Below are 24714 nucleotides of genomic sequence, written 5' to 3'. Positions count from 1 at the left end.
AAAAAAAAAAAAAAAATAACATAGATGAAAAACTTGTCATATTAGTTTGTCTATAAGTTATCTAAACTTACAAATTACGAATTACGTGAAAAACTTCAGTTTCTGTACTTCCATGATTTTTTTCTTATGTTTTTATTCTCTTTCAAGTTGAGGGACATTAGTAGGAACATTAGTTTGTATCAAACTAGTAGTATACTAGTATTGAGTAAATATTTTCAATATTGTGTTAAATTGTCATAGTGCAAAGTAGGTGTCATTAAAAAGTGAAGGATTATTTATTACAAAGTATATTACTTAGTAATTAAGTCTTCTTATCAATAATGTTTTTAGGATTTGGAAAGAATGTTATTAAATTACTCTATTTAGTTTTCTTTTTATCTTTTACCCATCTTGTGCATCTGAAGTGTAACTTCAGATTAATAATAAATTTGAAAAATACTTTTTGTGACTCCATTGAGGACAGTGTTATATTAGTGATTTCAAACCAGTAGTTCAAATTAATTATTTCTGAGTAAAAAAACCCTTTCTATAATGAAACAAATGGTACTAGTTTGTAGCTAGAATAACAAGATATATATATATATATATATTTTTTTTTTGGGTCCAGTCGTGGGGCCTTAACTCTGGCCTGGGCGCTGTCCCTCAGGCTCTTCAGCTCAAGGCTAGCGCTCTACCACTTGAACCACAGTGCCACTTCCAGCTTTTTTCTTTTTGCTTATGTGGTGCTGAGGAATCGAACCCAGGGCCTCATGCATGCAAGGCAAGTGCTCTACCACTGAGCCACCTTCCCATCCCCTCAAGTAATATATTTTATGTGAGGTTTCTGGATCTTTCTATTTTGTAGTTGCTATATTGAAAAAGTAAAATTAAACTGTGTATGTAAAGAGGTCAAGAATCTTTTCCTTTATAAGCTCTACTAAGTTATCCTATTAAGGAAAATGGTAAAATGTAGGTTTTGAGTAATCAAGGGGTTGAAATGGTTGAAACTTTAGCAAGCTATGTAAACATCTCTGTCTTTACTAGTCTAGTACATGATTTTTGCATTCTTCCTTTATGTAGTACAGTTATTTAAGTTTTGTTCTGTATATATCAAAGTTCTCAAAGCAGTCAGTCATACTGATCTCTTCAAATGTCTATCTCTCTATTTCTAAGTTCTCTTAAAATATCCAGGTAAAATCACCTAAGTCATCTGCGTATATGTGTGTGCATGCATGCTCAAGGGTTCACATGTGCGCATGCTGTTTCTGGGGAATTGAACTTGGGGTTGAACTTAGCCTGGGTGCTATCCCTGAGCTTTTTTGCACAAGGCTAGTGTTCTACCACTTGAACCACAGCCCCAATTCCAGCTTTTTTTTTTTCTGTGGTTAATTGGAGATAAGAGTCTCAGGGACTTTTCTGCCTGGGCTAGCTTTGAACTACAATCCTCAGATCTCAGCCTCCTGAGTAACTAGAATTACAGGCATGAGCACTAGCCCCTGGCTCTAAGTTATCTTTTGAATAAACTCACTTGATTTGTAACTGTCTTATTTCTAGTTGGTGATGAAGTGTTAAATTGTCATTTTCTTTTGGTCAATATTTTAACTACTCTGAAAGTCTTGAGTCTATTCCTTCAAAATGCTAGCCAAACTCTTCATCACTCATAAATACCTTTTCAGTAATTTATCAGTGTGATTGAAGGATAAATATAATTCTTAGAACTTTATTTCTATAGTGGAAATTTGATAAAGGTTGAACATTAATTAACAGAGTATAATGGAAAAGAGCTCAATTTTACTTTTTTGTGTAACAAATGGTTTAACTGCTAAACATAAAATTTCTTTGTATATTGTTGTATTTCATTTCTAGTTATCTCTTTATCTTCCTACATATTTCTTATATATTTTTCTTTTTACACACATCCTCCCTTCTTAAGTTCCTTGACTAGGAATTTTATTTTTATTTTTTGGTCAGTCATGTGGCTTGAACTCTGGGCTTGGGCGCTGTCCCAGCACTCTTCAGCTCAAGGTGAACGCTCTACCACTTGAGCCACAGCGCCACTTCTGGTTTTCTAGTGGTTTATTGGAGATAAGAGTCTCACGGACTTTCTTGCCCAGGCTGGCTTTGAACCGAGATCCTCAGATCTCAGCCTCCTGAGTAGCTAGGATTACTGGCATGAGCCACTGGCGCCCGGCTTTGACTAGGAATTTAAGAACCCTTCTTCAGATCAAAAGTTTTCAAATCTCAGTATCTTGAGGCTGATTATAATGTGTTTCCCTTTCACATTTTTCTTTTTTCCTTCTTCTTAAAAGCTTTTATTATTATAAAGGTGATATACACAGGGGTTACAGTTACATAAGTCAGGTAATGAGTACATTTCTTTTAGGTCAATATCACCCTTTTCTCTTGCTCTCTCCCAGTTTTTCACTCCTGTCCCCACCCACGAGTGCTATAGTTCATTTTCAATATAGTGTCTAGTGAGAACCACTGCTGTGTTTGTTTTTCTTTCTTTTTTTTTTTTTTGAGATGGTAGTTTAGACTATTTAACACAGACTGGCCTTATACTTGTAGTACTCCTGCTTTAGCCTCCTAGGTGCTGGAAATGCAGATGTGTGGCGCCACAACCAGCATTCCTTTCTCTTGATGTTGTAGGTAGTGGCATTGGGCTAAGGAACATGATCCTCTGGTGTCCTTCAGCAGCAACCAGGAAGATTTTTTCTATTTAGGATATTAGAAAGACCTGGTATAGCAGAGAAGATGAGGTAATTCTCTTTGGAATTTGTTGTGATACTATAATCAGAAAATAAAACTATGTAGCAGCGCATGATTCCACCTTTTCTTGAGTCTTAGAGTGTTAGAGAAGGATAGAGGAGCATAAAAGAATTTTGTTCCTAAGTGTCTCCAGGGTACAAGAGGACCTCCAGTTCTAGATTTTTTTTTTCACTAGACTATAATGAGAGACTAACAACACTTGTGTTAAGTGGAAATGCTGTGTAAGCAAGGATGATACTAAATATGGGCTAATCCAAAAATGGTTTCTATTTAGTTTTGACAAACATTTATATGAATACATGAAAGCTAACATTTCACTTCAAACAAAAATACAAAACCTGTGTTTGTGATGATCTCATATAACTTAATTTTAGCAAAGCATTTACTTAACAAGTTGAGTTCATGTTTAAACAGAATGTGGCACCAAGTGAAGTTGTGATGTTTTATCAAAGATTTTTTTTTTGCTGGTCCTTGGGCTTGAACTTAGGGCCTGGGTGCCGACCCTGAGCTTTTGTGCTCAAGGCTAGTGTTCCAAAGAAAGCTCCACGGAAAGTCTCAGGACTTTCCTGCCCTAGCTGGCTTCAAACCTTGATCCCTAGATCTCAGCTTCCTGAGTAGCTAGGATTACAGGTGTGAGCACCAAACCCACCTCATCAAGGCTTCTTGAATGCAGGGTTTATGCAGCAGAGAAGAATACATGAAAAGGGAAGCAAACATGGTGATCAAGTGGGACAGTGCTGCTTATAAGTGGGGCAATGGGCCAGTATTGGAACAGTGTTGTGTTCTATTATGCCTTCTTTATCCCCAGACATAATTTATGAAGAAATGGGGAGTGAAATAATGGATCAGAGTCATAACAGCTAAGTGGGTAGGCAGGGCTTTAAGCTGTGTGTCTGCTGCCAAAAATCTGTTCTTCCTAAGCTTCTCATCTCCAATATTTTCCTCTTTCCTTTGACAGTGAGAACAGCTGTAGTGTATGGTTCCACCTAATTTGGGAGTCAGGTTTCTGGTCTGTTTAGTAGACAAAAGTTGGATGTGGTTGAACATGCTTTTAACCCTAGCTTCCTGGGAGGTTGAGACAGAAGAATCACAGATTTGTGGCCAGCCTGGGCAATTTAGCAAAACATTGTTTCATAGTAAAGTTTCTGGGGCTATAGTTCAATAGTGGAATGTTTACCTGGCATTTGCAGCATCCTAGGTTTAAACCCCAGTACTATCAAGGTGGGGATGTGGTAAATTGTGTAACTACTTTGTATACTTTTAAAATGCTGTGCTTCTCTTGGTCTAATTTGAAAGATAAATTTGTCATGGATAAGCACAACAGAGGAAAAGTTAGGTTTGGTAAATTGCTTTTGTTTTTGTGACTCATTTTTTTTCTGTAGAATATATTTGAAAAGGAAACATTAAGCATTGAAAATTTGAAGGTCGTAAGACAGACTGTTGAAAATCATAAAAGAATAAACTCCCTTGTGTTTAGGAACATGTGACAACACAGACTATTTTGTATTTTGGTATTTAAAAAGTTAAAACCTTTTATGGGTTAGGAAATAATGAGAAGTTATAAACCTAACATAAAACATATAAGTTGATTTTTGTTGTTGTGGTGGTGGTGGTATTGTTTCGTCAATCGAGGGCTTGAACTCTGGGCCTGGGCGCTGTCCCTCAGCTCTTCAGCTCAAAGTGAGCGCTCTACCACTTGAGCCACAGTGCCACTTCCAGTTTTCTGGTGGTTAATTGGAGATAAGAGTCTCATGAACTTTCCTGCCCAGGCTGGCTTTGAACTATGATCCTCAGATCTCAGCCTCCTGAGTAGCTAGGATTACAGGCATGAGCCACCGGCTCCTGGTGAGTTGATTTTTTGGGGGGGCGGCGGCTGTGGGGCCTGAACTCTGGGCCTGGGCACTGTCCCTCAGCTCTTTAGCTCAAGGCTAGCACTCTACCACTTGAGCTACAGCACTACCTCCGGCTTTTTTCTTTTTTGCTTATGTGGTGCTGAGGAATTGAACCCAGGGCCTCAGGCATGCAAGGCAAGCGTTCTACCACTGAGCCACCTTCTCAGCCAGCCCCATGTTGATTTTTTAAAATAAAAAGTAGTTGTTGGATTTTTTGACTTTATAACAACAAAATTTTCTAAAGATTTTAATCAGCCAGGCTTGGTGGCATACAGTGGTAATTCTAGCCCTTGGTGGCAGAGACAGGAAAGAAACCTTGCCCCCAAAAGATATCAGTTAGGAGGAGTAACAGCACAGGGATTAGCCACAAATGGAATAGATATTAAATGACTATGTTAAAAATTACCTTTTTAGAGAGATGCTTATTGTAGAAAAATTAACAAATTCATTATTAGAAATTTTATATCTTGAAGCTATGACAGCCACCATAATTAGCATTTCTTCATAAATTATGTCCGGGAGACTACTGGTTGGGTAACTTTATATATTTTATAGTAGAATATGCTTATGTTAACGATTACCTCTTTAAATTGTAATATTTATATAATTTTCATGAAGTGGGCTATTTTGATGAAAATCAAAAAATCTTTTAGTAGCAATTCAGTTGTTCTAACAGCATAGAGGAATAATCAAATGTGTAGAGCAAGGATAGTATACCTGTGTTTAATCTTATAATGAACTGACAGTGTAAATAGGTAATTTCTCCCATTTTCTTAGCTCGTCTTTGGTGGTGTAGTTTCTTTCTTTTTTTTTTTAAGAGGTACTTTTCAAATGCTGGGGGGGGCACTATAAAATCGTACTTGTGTTTCAATACTGTTTAGCAAGAGTCAATTTTTAAAAAGAATACCACAAATTGTCACCATCAGTTAGTTAATATTCACTTACTGATTCAGAGTACTAGCGCTAGTGCCAACTGCTTTCAACTTATTTAATCTTGGTTTGCTAATGATAGGTGTAAGATGATCTTGGAATACGGGATTCCTAACTGTCTCTCATCGAAAGAGGGAGTTGGAAAGGCTTCATTTCCTTCTTTTATTAAAGATTATATATTACTGACGTGTCCTTGTTTGAGTATATTGGAAATGGAAAAATGACAATGATCATAATTTATTTTAACTGTTAAGTATTATAATTAAAATATGAACATTTTACTGTCTTTATGATGAATACTAAATTTAAGCTAAGTTATAAGGTGTGCTGTTTGGAAATATGGAAGATACAAGAATGAAGCCAGATAACAAGTTTATACTTGTATTTTCTACTGATGAAGACTTTCAGACAAGTTATTTCCATGGGTAGGTGATGTCACTCTGCATGTATATATACACTTATACTTACTTGCATGATTATACATGTAGGAGTGGTACAATTTTGACTTGACTGTTGACCTGTGTCCTCAGTTTGGGGGTGGAGGTGGGGAATGTGAGGACAAGAGGCTCTGAATAGTATCAGTGATATGTAGTTTAAAATAAATTGCTAATTTGGTAGAAACTCCTCGGGGAGGGGGGGGGAAACCAACATAAAGCTGTTTTAAAAGTAGAACATATGGTCAAATAGTCAATATTGTACTTGGCCCTCATATTTTCTGCACCCAAATATTTGGACATCACACAATTCCATAATAATCATTTAAAACTCTGACGAAGATTCCATAGAACAATGTAAGTTTCTTCTTTAGAAGAGAAAAACCCCAAAAATTAGCTCTTTTTTTTCTCTCCCCATTTGTTGGTAAAATCTATTACCAACTGAAACTAAGGCCATATTGTTAAATTTTGGTGAATTTGATTTATCCTTTTAGGGAAATTGGAAATAATTTTTGAGAAGTCAAAATTGTTATGATCGTCAGAATTTCATATTGTGACATGTCTGTTCTTTATACGGTTGCACCTAACAGTTCATTTGCTCTTGTTTGATCATTTTTCATTTAAAATACGTTGTTACATAAATCTATGGTCTACTAGCTAGTTTTAGGTGATTCATCACAGTTGTGTTCCATGATTTTGTTCCTTGACATATACACAATGGATATCTGTGTTAAAATAGTAACATTGTGTTGTATTTCTTTATCCATTGACATGTGTATTTCTGTGTAGTCAAGACTTTCATAAAATAATTGTATTTAGAATTCATTTGTTGAGTTCATAGTTAAAAATCTTTATGGAAACAAATGGTTTGCTTACACTTCATGTGTAGTTGTTGAAAGGGAAACAATTCCTTTAGCATTCTAATGTGGGAGTAATAGAGGGATTTCTTGAGTAAAAAATTTGATTTTTGCTTTTGCTATCATGTTAAGAAAAGGGAAGCTGTGCCATTTTAAAGCATGTATCTATTCTTCCAGCATGAAATATTGAGTTTTTTTAAAGCACGAATTGCTACCATATAATTACTTTGGAATTTAATTTACCTTTTTCAGCTAGTTAGGATGATTTGGAGTGAGAGAGACCTATTATTTTTCCAGTAAGAACTATAATACCTTCCTTTAAAATCACTTATAAAATTGTATATTATTTACTTGAACTGTGAGCTGATTGTCTTTCTCAGGGAAAAGAAAATATAAGTATCCCTCACAAGACATCCACAGCAAAATTCTGAAAATGAATTTTGTTGCATTTTCTTTTAGTAGGATACTGTAAGGTGTATAACATCTCTGCTTTTATAAAAGGGCTTTACTAGAAGTAAGTTAGTTAGATCAAACTCTGGTGTTAACTTTTTTTTTAAGTAATACAAATATATTTGATTTTTTTTTCTTTTCTAAATCTAGCTACTAAAAGAATTAGATTCATTGGATTTTGATAGTTAAGTGTCTTTCCTTTAGAGAGTCAGTTTCACTTTCCTTGTGATCATCCCCTTTTTCTTAATTTGTTGCTCTTCAGAAGTATGGCAGGAATTTGGTGTAACATTTTTCAGTATAGTTTTGTCTTCTGTTCTTCATAATGACACTCCTTTTCCTCCAAGAACGTGTTCCTCACTTCTATAAGCTCAAATTATCTTTTTACCTTTAGATCATGCACAAAATTCTAAAGTGTAGTTTTTCCAGTCAGAATAATATGTTAAGGCAATTGGCATTTAGAGGGCTCTTAATTTCTGAAGTATTTTTCACCCCACAAGTTAGATACAAGTATACATTTTCTTTCCTCCCTAGATGGACCTCCAGTTGTAGCTCATTATGATATGTCTGACACCAGCTCTGACCCAGAAGTGGTAAATGTGGACAGTTTATTGGCGGCTGCAGTAGTTCAAGAACACACTAATTCTGTAGGCGGCCAGGACACAGGAGCTACCTGGAGGACCAGCGGGCTTCTAGAGGAGCTGAATACAGAGGCAGGTTGGTCTCTCCTACCCCCTTCTCTGATGATGTAATGTGCATGTGTCCTGGCAGCTATTTCTCCTGGTAGTGGACCTTGCTGACAGAGCTGGCCATGTATAATAGACCATTTAGTCTTGCTTTTTAAAGATTTGGGTAGCATCCCATTTATTTTCCCTAATCAGAGAGCACGAAAAATAAGGATATGTAAAACAAAGTGTAGGTAGCAGTTAGTTTCAGTAGGGTTATTTCTTGGATTAAAAATGCCCAGCACATGAGAAAGCAATCCAGATACCGAAAGATTCTTTAAGCAGTTCTTCATACTTTACTCTCTAAATAGCAGTATTGCAACTAAGATGGGGTACTGTTGAAACTCTCCCAGCAGGACTGTTCAGCTACAGTCCTGAAGCTTGCTGGGTGGCAGTGTCTCTATTGATTCCTCCATAGCAAGTTCTCATTTGCCTTTTTTAATGCCTTTTAGTTTCTGCCTCAAATATCTCAGGAGGAAAAAAAATCTCTTTGTATTGCATTATTTATCTTAGTTCTGTGATTATTCTTTCAGTTATATTTATTCACTGAGAAAGACACTACTTACACCTTTGAAAACCTTACAGTGTTTGCTTTAATATCTTCTTTGAATATTCTATAATTTAAACCTTTTTTAGGCATAATATTAAAGGGGAAGGAATGTGAAAATACTGCTTATATACTGTACATTTTCCTTAAACTGTTTTTGAAGGATTATATACATTGATTTTATGTGCTAATTTAGTAACTTAGTCACTTCCTAAAATATTTTTATTGAATATATTTTATGAAAGTTGATTTATAGTTTTGAACTCTGTATTAAAATAGAACGCCACTAATTGTTCTGAATTCCTTTTATAATCTTTGATTAGATTAAAGAAAGATCACTAGTTAACCATCTAATTAATTTATTATGGCTAATTTGAAGACTGGTTTTATTTTGGCTCTGATTTGATTGCCGATTACATCTGATCTTAGACCAGTTGTTTTCTCTGAACTTTATTTTGTGCCAGTATTGAGGCTTGCCTCGTTCTCTGGCTTGCCCTTTGCTGCTCCTGGCTGGCACTTGACCACCTAAGCTGCGTCTCCAATTATAGCTTGTTTTTGGTTAATTGGAGATTATTTATTAGCCCAGCCTGGCTTTGAACCTCGATCTCAGCCTCCTGAATAGCTAGGTTATAGGCATGAGCCAATAGTGTAATATGGCTGGAGTTATTTATTATTGTTGTTGTTGTTGCGGGAGTTATTTATTGTTACTGTTGTTGTTGTTAGTGGTGGTGGTGATGGGGTGTGTGTGTGTTTGTGTGTGTTTGTGTGTGTGTCCGTGCGCGCATGTGCTGTGTCCCTGAGTTTTCTTGCTCAAGATACTCTACCACTTGAGTCACACTTCCACTTCTGGCCTTTTCGGTGGTTCACTGGGGATAAAAGTCTGTGGACTTTCCTGCCCGGGCTGTTTTCAAACATGATACTCAAATCTCAACCTTCTATGTAGCTAGGATTACAGGCATGAACCACCCGTGCCTGGCTAATTTTTTTTTTTAATTTAAATTTAGGTCTAGATTCAGCATATGAGAGGATACAGTTATCTGGCTTTATGAGTATGGCTTATTTTGCTTAATATATTAACTTCAGTTTGATCTATTTTTCTTCATGTCATTATTTTATTCTTTATAACTGAGTAGTATCCCACAGTATATATGTATATTTACATATACTGTATATAAAATGTGTGTGTATATATATACATATATACATAATATACAAATATACACACATATGTACACCACATTTTCTTTGAGATACTTGATCTATTAATGAACAGCTAGATTTATCCCATGACTTAGTGGTGTGATAAGCATGGGTATGCTTATGCAGGTGGTCTGTTGTGTGCTGACTTGTAATTTCTTCAAGTATATATCCAAGAGTAGTATAGCAGTGTCATATGGTAGTTTGAATTTTAGATGAACCTCTATATTGATTTGAATTTACTAATTTATATTGCCACGAGCAATGTATATCTTTTTCCCTTCATATCCTCACCATTATTAGCCCTAGTAATTTCATTAGATTCAGCCAAATAATTTAAGGTTTGAAGTCTTAAATATCAGTAAAGCTACTAGCATTAGGGATAGTAATCACATTCAGGTTCAAGTATAGTTTCATGAACCAATTCATGAAAAATTAATTACAGAATTCCTGTGGGTATCAAAATCCCAATATGCACATCTTCTGTGTATTTTCAGTCATCTCTGGATTGCTTTTTCTCCCTGGTGCCGGCGTTTGAACTCAGTGCTATGTACTCACTCAGTTTTGCTTGCTTGGCTGGTGCTCTACCACTTGAGCCATGCCTCTAGCCTTTTACTGGCTATTTTAAAGATGGAGTCGTTCAGACTAGTTCATTTTCTTCTGCCTTTTAATGTTCAACTATATGAATATTCTCTCATTGGACATGCAGGAGTCCTATTTTTAAATGATACTGTTATTAAGATTTGTCACTCTGGGTACTGGTGACTCATACCTTTGCAATCCTAGCTACTTAGGAGGCTGAGAGATCTGAGAATTACGTTACCAAAAATGCCTGAAGTGGCAGTGTTGTTCAGGCAGTAGTAGCCTTGGGCAAAAAAGCTCAAGGACAGACCCTGAGTTCAAGCCCCAATGTTGGTATGCGCATACACGCACACACACATGCGCAAACGCACAAAGAAAAAAAAAGTCATATATCCTGTATACGTCTCTTGGTATATGCATATATAACATCTCTGGGATATAATATATAATATATAGAGAGAACATAAGTTTTATTGTAATATAAATGTATAGGTTTGGCTTAGGATATAATCTCAGTTGAACATTAAAAAAGCCATTTATTTGCTCTTTCAAAGTCATTATTACTTAAATATGACAATGTAATTATAGGAATGTAAGTAAAATATACTGTCATCATCATCATCACCATCATTATTGATTTGTGTCTACCAGTACTGGGGCTTGAACTCAGAGCTTTGTGCTCTCCTTAAGCTTCTTTATTACTGGCGCTTTACCATTTGAGCCATGTCTCCAGTTCCAGTTTTTTGCTAGTTAATTGGAAATACTAGGCTGGCTCTAAACTATGTTTAATAGCATCTTAAGGTTGGGATGTAACTCAGATAACACTTCAGTATATGCCAGACCCTGGGTTTTTTCCTAGCGCTGGGAAAAATTAAAACAAAAAGCTCAGGAATTATAACTTCACTGGGTGGATAGGGTCATACAAAGAAGCATTAGAGAAAGCAAAGCACAAAAGTGGAGTAAAATTAGCACTACTTTAAAGGTTGTTAATATCATAAGTGAACTAACATACAGAGTGCTTAATACAGGTTATAGCAAACACATGGTAAGTTCCTAGTAACCAGAATTAGGCTAATAATAATTTGCTGAAGTAGACTCAGTAAGGAACTGTGTAGTGTGTCAGTCAGTGATTTCTAGTTTATTGTCCTTTCCTGAAGTAGTAGTATTCCATCAGCTTTGTCTGAATACAGAAATAATTTAGGGTGCCTCTAAAAAGTTCAAATCTTCTGTTTCTCCTTAAGATTATATTAGTAAATCTGAAATAGGGCCCGGGAATCTCTTTTTAGTGATAATTCCTAGGTAGCTCTTGGATCCAGTATGTTTAGGAAACTACCATATATCTTTTTGTAGGTAAGAGCCTCACAGACTTTCTTGCCTAATAGCTTTGAACCTCAACCCGCATATCTCAACATTCTGGTTAGGATTACAAGCATGAACCATTGGGGCTAGCTAGACTTTATAATCTGATCAGAAATATAACAGATCAGAGATAATGTAGAGTCTATTGACTTTTGGAGTTGTATTTTTTTTTTCCACTTCTCCTCCTCCCAGTTTTAAGTTTTCTGTAATGTTCTTCCTGGAAGAATAAACACAAAGTAGTAATTCATTTTTTTTATTTGCCAGTCGTGGGGCTTGAACTCTGGGCTTGGGCGCTGTCCCTGCGCTCTTCAGCTCAAGGAGAGTGCTCTACCGCTTGGGCCACAGCGCCACTTCCGGTTTTCTAGTGGTTTATTGGAGATAAGAGTCTCACGGACTTTTCTGCCCGGGCTGGCTTTGAACCGTGATCCTCGGATCTCAGCCTCCTGAATAGCTAGGGTTATAGGCGTGAGCCACTGGCGCCCGGCCAATAATTCGCATTTTTTAAAGCTAAAGGAGCAATGACTTAAGACTTGAATCTTTACTTGTAAGTAACGACTACTGTCATCCAATTTGATGCTTTCCTGTCCAGTATATTGCAAAGATGCAGAGCTTTTTTTATATATTTTTTTTAGTTAATTTCGTATTTATTTTTCAAGGACTGTGAATGGCAAATACCTTCAGATTTCTTCTCCCTTCCCCTTTTAGGGATTAAACTAAATCAAATTTGTTTTGAAGTCTATGGCAAGACAAGGGTCCTTAGCTTTAGAGTTTGGACATTTGGGGTAGATACCTATCTATTGTGGTCAGACCTTATTCTTGCTAGATTTCCAAAGTAACTTTCATTTCTTTTGAAGACAAAAGGCCATTATAATTTAGTTATTGTTTTGTTGCTGTGCTCCTACTACTCTGCCTATCTGCCTATCTCCCTATCTTGGTAATTGTTTCTGATTTATTTATGTGTCTGTAATGGGAGGACAAAAAGTTTAGAACTTTCTCATAGAGTGAAAGAAGTTATTTTAAAGATCTACATGGGCTAGTATCTACTCAGAGATAGCCTGTTGCTGTAAGAGCTAAATATAAATGCTCTGCTTTATTTTTGTTTAATATATGGTAATTGTGGCATTTATGTATATAAATGTATATGTATATATGGTAAATGTGGTATTTTCTTACAGAGCTTGTTTTTGTCTTAGAACTGGAAAAGACAGTTTTTAGACAGCATTTGCAGAATACCAGGGCATTTTTGGTGTACTTTTATGTAGGTATTGTTCTGCCCTTGGGTTCATACGAAGTTATATAGTGAGGTGGGGTAGGAACAGAAAAGGCCCACAGGCCCCAGAATTTCAAGCTCTGCAATGGAGCTTGAAGGTGAAGGTGGTTACATTGAGAAGAAAGGACTAATGATCCCTAGTCTAAAACAGATGCAGGAAAAGAGACATTCCCAAATGCCTGTTGCAGAGCATAACATTCTTAGTGAATTTGCTAAAGTTAAATTTTCATGTTTTTCAAGTTAATTTTTATTTATTTTTTATTATTATTATAAAGGTGATGTGCAGAGGGGTTACGGTTATGTAAATCAGATAAAGAGTACGTTTATTTTTGGATGTCACCCCTTCGCTCACTCTCTCCAGTTTTTCACTCCTGCCTCACCCACAAGTTGTGTGTTTCATTTTCAACATAGTGTCTAGTGAGTAGCACTGCTGCACTTTACTCTTTGTTCACTCTTTGTCCCTCCATTTCTGTGTTCCCTCTTACCCTCCAAGGAGATAATGAACAAACAGGACAAAAAGAAAAGAAAAAAACAGCAACAACAAAAACAAAACAAAAAAACCCTCTTGTTTCCATTTCCTGAAGTTTATTTCGATAAATATTATTTTATTTGACCAGATAATTTTATTTTTATTTATTTTTTTGTTGGTTGTGGGGCTTGAACTCAAGGCATAGCACTGTCTCTGAGCTTTTTCACTCAAGGCTAGTACTTGTATCACTTTGAGCCCCGGTGCCAATTCCAGTTTTCTGGTGGTTAATTTGAGATAAGTCTCATGGACTTTCCTGCTTCGAATGGCTTTGAACCACAGTCCTCAGATCTCAGCCTCCTGAGTAGCTAGGATTACAGGCATGAGCCCCCAACACCAGGCAAGATAATTCTTATTTTTTGCTTAGCTGACTTACTATTTGCATGGCTCATTTTCTAATGTCTCTAATAGGAAATGTGGCAAAAATTCACCCCTCCCTCCCTCTCTTTCTTCCTCTCTTCTTTCCTTCCTTCCTTGAAGAGTGAAAGAAGTTTCCTTCCTTCCTTCCTTCCTTCCTTCCTTCCTTCCTTCCTTCCTTCCTTCCTTCCTTCCTTCCTTCCTTCCTTCCTTCTCCTCCCTCCCTTCCTCCCTCCCTGTTTCTCCCTCCCTCCCTGTCTCTCCGTCCCTCCCTGTCCCTCCCTCCCTTCCTCCCTTCCTTCCTTCCTTCCTCTTGCCATTCCCTTCATTTTGCTTTTAGTTTTTTGCTAGAGTTTTATAGCTTTTGCCCAGGATGATCTTGGACTGCAGTCCTCGTGTCTCTGTCTCCCAAGTATTACAAGTATGTACACCATGCTCTCCTGTGTAGGAGTTTTTAACATGCACCTGAGAGTTTGGACTAAACACCTTCATCACTGTATCTTGTCCCTTATTTTATATCATATCTTTAAAACTAAGTAGTGCAGGGTTTGTAACAATTCTAAGTGCCATGTTTGGATTGCAATTTTTGTTTTGTGAGACAATCTTGATCATGACCCAAGCAGGCCTGCAACTCACTGTGTAGCCCAGGTAGACCTTGAACTTGAGATCTTCTAAGACAGCTCTGAGTTCTAGGATTACAGACATGCACCAACATACTTGACTTTCAGATTGCAATTTTTATGTCCACAATTACTCTGTTAACATTATTTGGATTGATCTAGGACTGAAAATGGTACAGTAATTACTACTTTTTGGATCTTTATTGGATGAGTTAAGTCAGAAGAATCTCAAATACTGGTTAAGGGTACTTTGTATAAAATTAACAAATGTAACAATGAATTTCATTCCTTACCCATTCTTTTTTTTTTTTTTCCTTGTCTGTCATGGGGCTTGAACTCTGGGTGCTGTTCTTGAACTGCTCTTCAGCTCTACCACGTGAGCCACAGTACCACTTCGTTTCCTGGTGGTTATTTGGAGAGTCTCATGAACTTTCCTCCTGCCTGGGCTGGCTTTGGTCCGTGATCCTCAGTTCTCAGCCTCCTGAGTAGTTAGGATTACAGGCGTGAGCCACTGGTACCTGGCCCCCTTTTCCATTCTTAAAAAGTAAAAGTGTACTAGTAGAGTAATCCATCCTTCCCTCCCCTGCCCTCCCCTTCTTTCTTTCTTTCATCATGGAGCCTGAACTCTAGGCCTGGGCACTGTCCCTCAGCTCTTCAACTCAAGGTTAGCACTCTCCCACTTGAGCCACAGCACCACTTCTGGCTTTTTCTGCTTATGTGGTGCTGAGGAATCAAACTCAGGGCCTCGTGCATGCAAGGCAAGCACTCTACCACTGAGCCACCTTCCCAGCCCCTTCAGTGATATTTCTACTTTGGAAATGAGCTTTGGAAGTGTAGGTCAGGATGAGGGGTCACTTAGTGGATACTGATTTTCCAGAAGTACTGATAACTGAAACATGTCACAAAATAGCCCTACCAAGTAAGTTAGAATTACACATTAGAATTGTGATAGAACTGGGCACAGAAATGCTTATGAATTAACTGATTCTGTTTTCTCTCTCTCTCTCTCTCTCTCTCTCTTTCTTTTTCTTTCTTTTCCCCTTCCCCTTCCCCTTCCCCTTCCCTTTCTCTTTTTCTTTCTCTTTCTCATCAGTTGTGGGCTTGAACTCTGGGCCTGGATGCTGTCCCTCAGCTCTTCAGTTCAAGGCGAGCACTCTACCACTTGAGCCATAGCGCCACTTCTAGTTTTCTGGTGGCTAATTGGAGATAAGAGTCTCATAGACTTTCTTTCCCCCGGCTGGCTTTGAACTTCAATCCTCTGATCTCAGCCTCCTGAGTAGCTAGGATTACAGGCATGAGCCACTGGTGCCCTCCTGTTCTTGCTTTTATATAATTACTATTGTTTAAAAGCATCCAGTGATTAAGAAGGAAGAGTTTGGTTTTACCAATAGTGACTCTTAAAATTTGCCTTTTAAGTTTAATTGAATTCACTTTTTTTTTTTTTAGGATCAGGGTAGATTTATTTATTTTTAGACCATGTGAGTCCTTTATTACAAGTGACTTTAAGTGCTTGTTGGAGCTCAGCTCCTTCCTTGCTTCTTAGTGAGTAGGCATAGTTTAAGGTGTTTGTCCACATAAATAGTAACTATTCATGATAGCAGAATTTTCTGTTTTTCTTTCTTTTGTAAATTCTTTATTGTGATTAAGTGATTACATAATTTCACAAATTTCACAGTATTGTGGGATAGTGATGCTTAGTTAAAGTCACAAACATATTCTGACTTTCATGGGGCAAATTGTCTATCGTGGTCTGTAACATTTATGAGTTCTATGCACTTTGACAGTATAGTTATTTCTTCTACCTCGGGTGATATGTGCAATCCTTTCCTTTTGCATAACATCAGCTGTTCCCTCTTTCCCACTCATTCTCCCTCCCATCGCTGCCATTGAGTTGCTTAGTTCATTTTGATCAATGTCCAGTGCAGATGATGGGTCCCACTGTTGTATGTTTTTCCCTGATTCCCTCTAGTTCTGTATCTTCCTCCTAGTTTTCCTCCATTGTGCACATATATACCATATATGTGATCAGCAGCATGGGGTTATTTAGTAGTGATTCGACCAGATGAGTAGAAGTCCTTTGTTTTTCAAGTCTTGTTAACTTTGTCATATCACCTTACATTTTGGATTTAACATCCACTTATCAAGGAGACCAGGTGCCATTTGTCTCTTTGCTCTTGGCTAACCTCACTCAACATGATTTCTTTTAGTTCCATCCATTTCCCTGAAAATGCCATTATTTTGTCCTTTCTAATGGCTGCATAATATTCCATTTTGTTTAGATACCACAATTTTTGGATCCATTCATCTGTGGTGGGGCATCTGGGTTGTTTACAGATCCTGGCTATTGTGAACAGTGTTGCTATAAACATGGAGGTACATGTGTCCTGGTATCCTGGTTCCTTTTGTTCAGGATAGATGCCTAGGAATAGTATGGCTGGGTCATAGGGGAAGTCAATATTTAGCTTTCTGAGGACCCCTCCAGACTGCTTTCCAAAGTGGTTGTATAAGTGTACATTCCCACCAGCAATGCAATAGGGTTCCTCTTTCTCTGCATCCCCTCCAGCATTTGCAATTGGCTGAATTTAGGATGTGGGCCATTCTAACTGGGGTAAGGTGGTATCTCAGGGTTGTCTTTATTTGATAGCAGAATTTTCAAGTGTAAAGACAGAGACTAAGTCAGGTACCAGTAATGCAAGTGTAAGTAAAACCATTAATGCATCAGTGCATGACAGTGAGTGAGAATAATCCCCAAGAAGGAACAGGCTGATGGTATTGGTACAATAGAATGGATGGTGTAATTTAGAAATGATTAGAATCTTAAAATTGTGGTTAAGAGTAGCTTCATAGCCGGGCACTGGTGGCTCACGCCTATAATCCTAGCTACTCAGGAGGCTGAGATCTGAGGATCGCGGTTCAAAGCCAGCCCGGGCAGGAAAGACCGTGAGACTCCTATCTCCAATAAACCACCAAAAAACCGGAAGTGGCGCTGTAGCTCAAGTGGTAGAGTGCTCGCCTTGAGCTGAAGAGCTGAGGGACAGCGCCCAGGCACAGAGTTCAAGCCCCACGACCGACAAAAAAAAAAAGAGTAGCTTCATTTTTAGAAGACTGTAGGAATGCCAACATTTTTAGGAAACAAGACATGTAGCTGGGCACCAGTGCCTAAGTCCTATAATCCTAGCTACCCAGGAAGCTAAGATCTCACGATTACAGTTCAAAGCCAGCCCCACCAAAAAGCCAGAAGTGAAGCTGTGGTTTATAGTGGTGGAGTACCAGCTAAGGGACAGTGTCCAGGCCTTGAGTTCAAATCCTAGTGCCGACACAAAAACAACAAAAAACCCCCAAATATTATGCATTGCATATACACCTTTATCTCCCCCTCCCCCTTCCCTGTCCCTTTCTCTCCCTCCCTCCCCCTCTCCCTCTCTCTCCTTTTCCTCCCCTCTCTCTCCCCCTCTCCCTCTTGCCCCCTCCCTCGCCTGTTGTGGGACCTGAACTCTGGACCTGGGCACTGTCCTTCAACTCTTCAGCTCAAGGCTGGTGCCCTACCACTTGAGCCACAGCACCACTTCTGGCTTTTTTTGCTTATGTGGTGCTGAAGAATCAAACCCAGGGCCTCATGTATGCAAGGCAAGCACTCTACCACTGAGCCACCTTCCCAGCCCCTACATCTTTCTCTCTTAAACCAGTATTTCTCAGTACCACATCACTCATTTCCCTATAGTCAGACTTAGAATTTGTCCTGTCTTCATTCCATTATTCTTCAGTTTTGCTACAGTGGCTTCTGCCGTCACTCATGAGACTCCCCTTTTCAAGGTTCATCTGTGATCATTGTATCTCAGATCCTATAGGGTTCTGTCAGATCTTCTTACTTGACCCCTCAGTTGGGTGTTATAAACCACATCCTTCTAGAAATGCGTTTTGGTGTCCATGACATCGCACCTTTGTGATGTTCGTTTGCTCTGGGCTTCTTTTCCTCTGTTTATAACTTTTTAAATCACATTCATCTAGATTCTATTCTATGCTTCCTTCACTCTTATGAATGATTTTCTTGTCTACACTACTGCTGAGGATTTACCAAGTGTTTGTTTCTTTTCTAGACCAAAGAGATTTTGAACAGATATCTAACAGCTTGTTGGATGTCTTGAAAACACATTAACAGCTACCTTCTGCTTTCATTAGTATACTATATGGCAGTATATGCTAGTTGCCTCAATCAGAAACATAAGCATTTTTTTTAGTTCCTATGTTCTTTCATTCTCAGCATCACTAATATCACACACACACACACACACACACACACACACACACACATGCACACACAAAATTAATTAAATTAATTAATTAATCCACCATTTTGTGTCTTTCCCAGTTCAGCACAGTCCTTTCTCACCCAGGAAAGTTAAACAGGCTAACTGGTTGACTTGCCTTTAGTTTTCCTGTCTTGATGTCAGTTTGATTTCTATACTTCAAAATGAAGCTCTTTGAAGGTAGTAAGCCAGATCATGCCACTCAGTCCTCCATGAAGATCTTTCAGTGGCTTTCCTGTTCACAAGGTCAAGTCTAGATTCCACGATCCAAGTTCTGTTGATGTTACTAGCCTTGTTCTCATTTCTCTTTCAGATCCATTTATCCCACATTTCACCAAACTCACCTAAAGGCAACAAAACATTCCTTGTGCTACTTATTACCTGTTCCTTATCCTTCCTGAGAGCTCACCCTCCCTGATCACCCTCTAGCCGGCAGAACATTCCTTTTCTATGTAGGGTACTCAATTTTTTTTTTTTTTTGAGAGTAGGTTTCACTGTTATAGCATCCCCAGCTATATATCACTATATATTACCCTCCTGAGCACTGGGGTTACAATTATAGACTTGTACCATCGTTCTTGAATTCTAAGCTAAGAACTTAATCTTCAAGAAAGACCTCCATCTTTCTAGTATAGATGGTTTAGGGCCACAGTGCGTTGGGTTGTTTTTATCTAGCATAATTCGTAGCATGCCATGAACCAGTACTTATAGGAATATAAAGCTGAAGTAAATGATGAAGTTTGCTTGAGTTACTGAATATGATGGGCAAATTGAAGGCTTAAGAAAAAGTCTATCTTTAGTCCCTCCCAGAAGTACAGTTAGAACAATGTGCACCAAGATAGGATGGGGGGAGGGGAGAGGAACAAGGGTCTACATTTACCAATTCTAGACTTACCCAAATTCTATTTTTTTAACCTCTTTTTTTTTGGGGGGGGTCTGGTCATGGGGCTGAACGCTGTCCCTCAGCTCTTCAGCTCAAAGCTAGAGCTCTACCACTTGAGTCACAGTGCCACTTCCGGCTTTTTTATGTGGTGCTGAGGAATCGAACCCAGGGCCTCATGCATGCAAGGCAAGTGCTCTACCACTGAGCCACCTTCCCAGCCTCTATTTTTTTTTTTAAACCCTAGATGGAATAAAACTGTTGTCTGGCAAATGTATCTTTGGTCTGATTGCAGGGTACTTTATTAGTGTCCAGTGGCAGGATTATCTCATAGGATCCATGTCAAACTCATGTAGACTAGCACATTCTCAACAGCTAGTTTTATCTAGGAGACATTTTCACTTTTCAGTTCTGTCTTCACATATGTGGATCTTTGTCAATGGAAGAAAAAGAAGTAAAAATAGCAAAGAATTGTCAAAACAAAAAAAAAAAACCCTCAGCAATCTCATTCAAACTTGAGTGCTTTTCAGTTTTACCTTGCATCTACACTTGTGTGTGTGTGTGCCTGTGTGTGTGTACTGGTCCTGGGGATTGAACTCAGGGCTTGGGTGCTATTCTTGAGCTTCTTTTACTCCAAAGCTAGCACTTTGTCACCTGAGTCAGAGCTTTATTTCTATGTTAATTGTTTTTGTTTTTTGTAGTTTATTGGAGGTAGAGAATCTCATGGGCTTTCCTTCTTGGGCCTGCTTTGTACCTGGATCTTCAGATTTCAGCTAGGATTAGAGGTGTAAAAGATTTCAGCTAGGATTAGAGGTGTGAGCCACCAGTATCTGGCTCACCTATATATTGTAATACTGGTACGTGTGATACTTTGTATTGTATGTATTATACATTTCCCCAGATTTCTCCCTCTTGCTACAGTAACTATCTTTGGATGTCATAACATTTGCTTCTTTAAATCTTTTCTCTTAGGCGAGACTCTCAGGGAATGGATTTATAGGGTCAGAGAATGTAAAAAAATTATAAAATTTGCCTTGGAGCTGTCTCTTTTTATGAAAGGGTTACACTGAAAGGGGATAGGAATCTGAAAGCACAAGACTTTTTAATACCTCAGCAGATTGGCAAGAGTAGCGAGACAAAGGGAGGGTTATGTGTGTGAAAGTTAATTTTCAAGTATAGAGAAATAGTTTTGTCAAAGATGGTGTATGTAAATACTTTTCTTTGTTGTCTTTTGTTTTTTGTTGGTCAGTATGAACTTGAACTTGAGGCCTGGACACTGTCCCTGTGCTTTTTTTTCTCTCTCTCAAGGCTAGTAGTGCTTTATCACTTTGAGCCACAAAGTCACTTCCGGTTTTCTAGTGGTTAATTAGAGATGAGTCTCAAGTACCTTCCTGCCCGAGCTGGCTTTGAGCCATGATCCTTAGATCTCAGCCTCCTGAGTAGTTTATAGGCATGAGCTACCCATGTCTGGCAACACATAAATACTTTTTAAATAGTAAATAAAAGTTTGTATCCATTACAACTCTTGAGTTAACTTTGAGGCTTTTAGAAACTCATTCTTTTTAGTTATAACATTCAAGAGCTGAGCACATAAGTTGAATTATTGAAAGTCTTGCTAGAATTTGTAGCTTTTAAAACCGTGTATTTTGATGCTGTGTCTTAGCCTGTGTTGGGAGATGTCTCTGTAGTTCATGCTTTCTGTAGGATTGGAGAGAATGTGTTTTACTGCATCATAAAATAAGCACTTTATAAAGACCCTTGTGAAAAAGTTATATGCTTTAGTGTCACAGACTGTTGTGCTTTTCCAGAGTGTGTGGTTTATGTCTAATGAAAACTCTGTCAGTAGTGTATACAGGTCATGTTTCAGTGGCTCAGAGCCCAGATTGTCATCTCCTTCTAGTCTTCCCTTTTAGAGATAGTTTGGAGTCAGATTTTGTCAGATCTGCATTCTTCAGAGATAAAGTATGTTTAGGCCTTGCATAAAACATTCCAGTTTAAATATAGTTATTAATGATTGCTTTTATTCTACTTATCCCTTTGAACATTTCTAGTTGAGAATTTTGTTCCACTAAAATGCTAAGGAACAGAGAATACTTTATCTCCTCTAGATGATTATGCAAGTCACTTAAAAGCAAACTAGAATGGAATACAAAAAACATTACAGATTAAAATGCAAGGTATTTGAATTTACAGAGATATTTTTAGATGGAGATACTAATTAAAATATTTTAATTTTTGTTTTCTAAAGAATAAGAATATAGAGACTTTTGAGTCTGTACTTTTAAGTCTGCTGTAGTGTTTAATATATGCCATGAATATGTATTCTGTTCTTTTAAAGCCAATATATAGTTAAATAGCAGAACACTGCCCCAGCTTATTTGACATGGGTAATAGTTTTGCTGTGGCAAGCTCTTACAGGGTTATTCTGTTTTCTGTGTTCAAACCTTGATGAGAAATCTTTCAATGAGTTATTTCTGCTGTTTTTAAGAAATTAAACTAGTATTCATCTCCTACCCCACCCTCAGGTCATTTGGATCCAGGATTCCTAACAAGTGACAAGACATCTGGCAATGCACCACTTAATGAAGAAATTAATATTGCCTCTTCAGATAGTGAAGTAGAGATTGTGGGCGTTCAGGAACATGCAAGGTAGGTTATTAATTGGTAGTATTTTGGCATTTTAAGTTGTGGATTTTACTTTAATTAGGAAATAAGTGATTAGAAAACAGTGGATTTCATGGTATGACTAGCATTGAAAGGTGGAATTCTATCATTTTTTTTTGGTCTTAAACATTTTATTAAGATAGGGTATGAGCTTCAGAATGTGTTGCATATTGTCTTATATTAAGAATATCTCAAATTGGATGCTGGTGGCTCATGCCTGAAATCCTAGCATTTTAGGAGGCTAAGAGCTGAAGATCATTGTTCAGAACCAGCCTGGGCAAAAAAGTCCATGAGACTCTTACTTCCGATTAATTACTGAAAAGACCAGAAGTGGAGCTGTGGCTCAAGTAGTAGAACACTACTAGTCTTAAGCAAAAAAGCACAGGGATGACACCCAGGCTTTGAATCCAGTACCCAAAACAAACAAAAATACCTCAGTCATAGATGTATGTGAACAAGAGCTGAGTTTTTAAAACTTTTAGTTTAAACAGATAGCTTGACAGATTTTTCTCTTAAAGCAGAAGTATCGCTGCTTTTCACCTCATTCTTTCTTGGCTTTCATGTTACTTTGAAATACATTGGGAATAAACAACTGGGAAGGAAATGCATTAGAATCATATCTTTTATAATTAAAAAAACCCACAGTTGACTCCAGTCAATTTGTTAACAATTTTATGAAGTATTGCATTTTTTAGGGTAGGAGTGAGCCATCTATGGTAATAGGCTAAATCTGGCCTGCCTCCTGTTTTTCTATGTTTGAAATTTTAGAACAGTTTCTACCCTTTAATTTGTGACATGTGAAAAATTACATGATATTCAAATTTCAGTGTTAAGGTTATGCTAATGGAGTCATGCTAGTTCATTTTGGATATCATCAGTGGCAGAGTTTATATGACCTCAAAATTTTAAGATAAAATCATCTAACCGTTATTGGAAAAATTTCTACCGATTGTTTTAATATATGTTCATCAGCATTGGTTTTGGCTTTTTCGTAAGTGTTCTTTGGATTCATTCATTTTGTAGACGTGTTTGAACCATTTCTGAACTAACTTGAGTGACTTTAGCTACATTTTAATTAGTTAATGTTTTTTTGAGGGAAGTGGTACTGGAGTTTGAACTGAATGCTTTGTGATTTATAGGTACTCTACTGGTTGAGCCATGCTTCTAGCCCTGGTACTAGGGTTTGAACTCAAGAGTTTTGTGCTTGCTAGGTAGGTGTACCTTTGAGCCTTGCTTCCCAGTCTTTTTTGCTTTAGTTATTTTCAGGTAATGTGTTGGCTTTTTTTTCGCCAGCTAGCCTTGAACCATGATCCTACAAATTTCTGCCTCCGAATTAGCCAGGATTACAGGCGTAGGCCCCCACATCTGGCTAGCTACATTTTCAATTTTATGTAGAACATTACTTTCAAGGAACTTTTTTTTTTATAGCTATGAAGCATCAAGCTGTGATTACTTCTAACCCATTGATTTTAATCTTGGGGGAAACGTATTCTATAGGTGACAGATCCATTTGGAAGTCTCAGTGGTACTATTTTCCGTATAAAAGATTGTAGAGTTCATAGATTCTGTTGGAGTATTTTCAACTAGTCCTATAACATTTTAATGTTACAGGATTTTTAATGGGATCTTTTGGTTTAGAATTGTGTAGAGAGAGTCTCACTTGACTCCACTATCTTTCTAAAATTTTTCAGTTGTTTGTATAGAAGCAGCCTGTTAATCTAAGATACTAGGAAGCAGGTAGGCAAGAGACTTTCTTGTTGGTTGCTTCAGAGTTGCCCCTTTAGGTGCTTGCATCTCATCTGGAATTTATTTCTTTTACAGGTCTAGGGTTGCAGTTATGAAGTATTGATGTGCTTCTGGCAGGGTTATCGCTTGGAAAAAGGTTTTAGGTTTTAACCAACATCTTTTTGGTTCTCATTTGATTTGCATGTATAGATGTTTTGTTTGGACTTAGTTGTCCTATTCTTACTTTTGCTTTTGATATTCTACATTGCTGTGAGTTTTCCAAGAGTTTTAAAATTCAGACTTGGTCCTTGAGTTGTTCTCTTTGGGATTGTGTTGCTTTGGTTTGTGTTGAATGTTATTTCTCCATATTGGAAGAATTTTTTTTTTGACTTTTGCACTCAGTAATTATAGTTCTGATATGTCTCCCATTTGATAAAGTTCTTTTTCTTGCATGCTAATATATCTCTTTGTTCTTTTATTTTGGATTTTGATGTGTCTACTTAGCATCTGTTTCTTGTAGTCATTGATTAGAAAGCATGTTTCTGAACTAATGGTTTAATGCATCCTTTATGGCTGCCTTATATTGCTGTGGTGAGCTCCTGACATCTAATTTGTTATCATTCCAGATGGTCATTGTTGGACAGTCG

The 24714-nt window shown here is 37.6% G+C and overlaps 1 protein-coding gene across 2 annotated transcripts in view; it reads left to right on the top strand.

Moving 5' to 3' along the window:
* LOC105984667 (chromosome unknown open reading frame, human C18orf25) overlaps nt 1-24714 on the top strand; it is a 96935-nt gene that overhangs the window by 62695 nt on the left and 9526 nt on the right. The window contains exons 3-4 of one of the 2 annotated variants that reach the window (XM_013014932.1): nt 7843-8025; nt 22204-22327. In XM_013014932.1, coding sequence (XP_012870386.1) covers nt 7843-8025; nt 22204-22327 — 307 coding nt within the window. The remainder of the gene's footprint in view (nt 1-7842; nt 8026-22203; nt 22328-24714) is intronic. The other variant, XM_013014933.1, reaches the window with a different exon arrangement.

The sequence above is a fragment of the Dipodomys ordii genome, unplaced genomic scaffold (genome assembly GCF_000151885.1).
Source record: "Dipodomys ordii isolate 6190 unplaced genomic scaffold, Dord_2.0 Scaffold25, whole genome shotgun sequence".
In the NCBI taxonomy this organism is placed as follows: Eukaryota; Metazoa; Chordata; class Mammalia; order Rodentia; family Heteromyidae; genus Dipodomys; species Dipodomys ordii.
Note: the sequence above shows the minus strand (reverse complement) of the source record. Positions and strands in the feature narration are given on the sequence as shown.